The sequence below is a fragment of the Pteropus vampyrus genome, unplaced genomic scaffold, assembly GCF_000151845.1.
Source record: "Pteropus vampyrus isolate Shadow unplaced genomic scaffold, Pvam_2.0 Scaffold283, whole genome shotgun sequence".
NCBI classification, from domain to species: Eukaryota; Metazoa; Chordata; class Mammalia; order Chiroptera; family Pteropodidae; genus Pteropus; species Pteropus vampyrus.
The window spans coordinates 1,679,262-1,683,311 of NW_011889064.1; the positions used below are offsets into that span (position 1 = coordinate 1,679,262).

Genomic DNA, 4,050 nt, shown 5'->3' on the forward strand with positions numbered 1-4,050 from the left:
CAGGTGCAAGTTCCAGGCGTGGGGCTCCTGCATTACATATATCTATTCCAACTGTGTATTAGTCAACTCAATCTCTCCAATATTTGCAATTATATCCAAATGAACTCATCTTTACTGAAATTACTTTTCCTCCTGTGTTTGCTTTCTATATCAGTGGTATGTGAATAATATGTTCTAAACACATAGGCTAGAAACCTTGCAATAATTTGAGATTTCCCCTCTCCTTGCCTTCCATATCAACAAACTGGTTACAAAATGAGAATTCTTCTATCATTTTCTCTTTTTCATTCTCACTACCACCCATTATTTATTGCCAAAATTATTGCATTGGCCTCCTAATTTACCTCCCAGCCTCCAGTCTCTCATCTTTAAATTGTCTTACACACTGAGATTAATCTTTCGAGACTACAACTCTAAGGATTTCATTCCTCTGCTAAAAAATAATCTCCAAAGCTGCTCCCCTTGCTGTGAAATAAAGACCAAATTCCTTTAACCAGCATTCAAGTCTTTCATGATCTGGCCCCAATCACCTTACTATTCTTCCCCATCACTCTGTTAAATTCTTGCAGATCTCCACACATGCCCAGGTTTTCCAGCCATCTTGGCTTTTTTTCATGTTGTTCCCTATCCCTAGAAAGTCCTCCCTCCCATTAAATCTAAATGTCTAAATACTATTCAGTCTTCGAGGTCTGGCTCAATTGTCTTTCCAACCTCCCTAACCAAAACAAAAAAAATGAAACAAATTTAATCCATTCCAATGAGAAGTAATCTATTCTACTAAGTGCACTTTAAATGTTACTTTCTTAGGTCCTTGTTCACCTTGTAATTAATTTATGTCTCCTACTAGACTGTAAGCTCTTGTAGAGGGCAGAATCTTAACTCTCAGTACTTTATACTTGTATCAGATACTTAGTGACTCTTTATGGAAGGAGCAAATGGAATTTTACAAAAAAGTCTAATTCTTTTTCTGCATGACAGCTCTTCAAATAAAGACAGACAATTATATCCCACCCCTTAACCCTACTCTTCTCCAGATCAAATACACTTAGTTCCTTTAACAATTTGTGACTATTCTCGATACTACACCACACTCAATGCTGGTCCATAAAACTGGTCCCCAAAACTTAGTATTGTAGGTATGTTCTAAACAGTGCAAAACGAAGCACTAGTCTCTCACTAGAGCTAGTTCAGGAGTTCTTAACCTGGGATTTGTGGGAGAAGAATTCAGGGCAAGAGGTAAATTTTATGTGTAGATATACTTATATATTTTTTTTCTGTGGAGAAAATCTTATTATTATTATTTTTGACGTCTACAGCACCTGGTCCTTGTAGGTGGTCTCCCCTCCAAGTACTAACCAGGCTCAACTCTGCTCAGCTTCCGAGATCAGACAGGATCGAGCACATTCAGGGTTGCATGGCCATAGACAAAAATATTATATTTTTATTTGATTCTCAAAGGGATAAAAAAAAACAAAATCACCCACCTCTAACAGTAATGTAGCTAAGATTATACTCTCTCTGGGGATTTTAATAAATTTCAGTTAACACTTCTGGGTCTCTTCTACTGCTCACCCTAATCCCGTAAATTTGAATTTTGGGAATCTAAGAACAAGACTTTACCTCTACTCTTATTAAAGTTCATCCTGTTAGTTTCAGTCCCACTAGTCATCAGCCAACACTTTAAACACTCTTCTGCAAATCTGATAAACATGTCTCACAGCAAGAGCTCTCAAACCCCTAGATACTTAGAGATTCCAGACACCCTTACATAAATCTGCACTTATTGATTCATAATTTCTAACAAGTTTCTCATTAATACACTTTAATCCAATGCTTCTTTAAAGTCAGCATCTGCTAAGGATACGAAATCCCCTTTTAGAAAGTAGGCTGAGTAAAAATGGAGTACTTTTTCAAAAGCCAATAGACCAAAGTTCCTGTCTTTAGTGACCATACTTTTATTTCACTGAAGTCTGCAAGCAATGCTCTCAAAGCAATATGTATTTGAGAATAACTTCATACTGAATCTGTACCAGGGCACAAATTCAATTTCAATTTACCTTGTAAGGCCAATGGAATAGCTTCGATCTGGATCTTGGTGGGTTTTGTCCATCCCAACTGGTCACAAGCTTCACACAACACATCTGTCACACCCTTAGAATTCAGAAAAACACCCGTTAGCAAAGAACACACACTCGCCTCCCTCCTAAAAACCGTCAGAGCCACCATACTGGTTACATGTGCATCCCTTACACTTTGATTCAAACGCTATCTAGTGCACCTACTCAGTTTGCTCTTAACTGAGTACCATGAGACAGTAGCTCAAGACTTAACGAACGCTTCCTACTTACTAGGGACAAAACCACGTTCCTTACATGCAATAAATTCTCTTAATCCTCATAATTCTATGAGATATTATCCCCAACTTACGGACGTGGAAAGTGAGGCACAGCGGGGTAACAATTTGCCTCTAGTAAGAGACGGGCTCTGTATTCAAACCTCGTTCATTCCACTCCAATGCCCAAGATATTAAAACAAACAAACAAACAAAAAAAAAAAACAAAAAAACCCAACCCCAAGGTCCGGCAGCCCTCCTACAAACCAAACTCTGACGGTAAGGGAGCGCGTCCGGAACCCGAGTTCGGGAAATTCTGGGGAAATCTAAGCTAGGCCCCAGCTGCTTCTGTACTCCATCAGCTGGATTCAAAGGCAACCGGTCTCTACCTGAGCCTGTCGCCAGCAGGCCAAAAAGGAGTCAGCGTCATCCACACTCACCAGGTCTTTAAATGTTTTAGTTTCCTCCTCCCCCACAGCCGGCTGGGGCGCTTCAGTTGGGGAATCGTGCTCCTCGGGCGCCGCCATGTCGTCCGCGGGCTCCGGAAGTGAGTCCGCGGCGCGCGGGATGCTGGTAAATGTAGTTGTAGTTCTCCCTAGACTGTGTGTTCTGGGCGCCCCCGTGCGGGCTTGCCGAGCTTTACACCAGCCTCCCAGGAGGGTGGGCCTTTAGGAAATCTGATGAAAAAGTAAGGAAAGGATGTAAGGGTGGATGCTTGTGGAATTGAGCAGATGACCAGGGCCTCCAATCTGCCCTTTAGGCCCCTTTTAAAAAGTTTTTCTCACACACCTATTATGTTCCTCGCTTTCCTAACCTTAGAGTTTTAAACAGGTTAACATCACAGTACTATTTATTATAATTATAATTTCATTCATTTATTCAAATATTTGTTGAGTGCCTACCACATGCTAGAATTATGCTAGATGCCTACTGACCAGGAAATGTTCCCTGCGCTCGTGAATAATAAGTGATCACAGTTCCTTTCAAATTGTGAAAAGTGCTATGATGTAACAAACAGAAATAAAACTGATGGAGACTAACCTGGGGATGTGGGTTTGTGGGGAACGGCAAGATTGGGGAGGGCCTCTCTGAGGCACTGATATTTGAGCTGAGACCTCACTGATGAGCAGAAGAAAATATCTTCAAGAGCCCGGAGGATAATTATTTCAGACAAAGGGAAAAGCAAGTGCAAAGGCCCTGAGACAGTACAGCTGGTGAGGCTGTTCTGGAAAGCAATCTGTCACTACTGAGGCAGGTTAAGCATGTTGTCTACCCTGTGCCCAGCAAGCGCACTCTTGTGGGCCAGCATGCAGGTTCTCACATGGTGCCAGGGTGTTCACTGCAGCGGTGTTCTGGAAGTGGAGAAGCAATCTGGTGTCCATCACTGAGAGAGTGAATAGTTAAAATGTGTAAATGGCATGAACGAACGAACATGCCCATAACAATATGGCTATATCTCAAAAACCTAGTGCTGAGTAAGAAAAGTATAAAATATATTGTGTACATTTAAAATATACATGCACAAGGTATCATTTTCTGCTGGAACACATACATGGCACTTGTGATGATAACGTGCCTTGACCTGAGCATTGTCAACTGAATTCAATGTGCTTGACTTATCGAGGAGATCACTTTGTAAGTTATATAAATGTCTAACCACTATGCTATATACCTGAAACGGATATAATATTGAATGTCAACTATAATTGAAAAGTAAG

General features: G+C 40.9%; 1 protein-coding gene across 1 annotated transcript in view; it reads right to left on the reverse strand.

Moving 5' to 3' along the window:
• DDX47 (DEAD-box helicase 47) overlaps window positions 1-2,958 on the reverse strand; it is a 20,615-nt gene extending 17,657 nt beyond the window's left edge. The window contains exons 1-2 of the mRNA XM_023520897.1: window positions 2,773-2,958; window positions 2,058-2,151 (exon numbers count right to left, since the gene is read on the reverse strand). Of these exons, the coding sequence (XP_023376665.1) occupies window positions 2,058-2,151; window positions 2,773-2,859 (181 nt within the window). The 5' untranslated portion in view covers window positions 2,860-2,958. The remainder of the gene's footprint in view (window positions 1-2,057; window positions 2,152-2,772) is intronic.
• Between the last annotated feature and the right edge of the window lie 1,092 nt (window positions 2,959-4,050).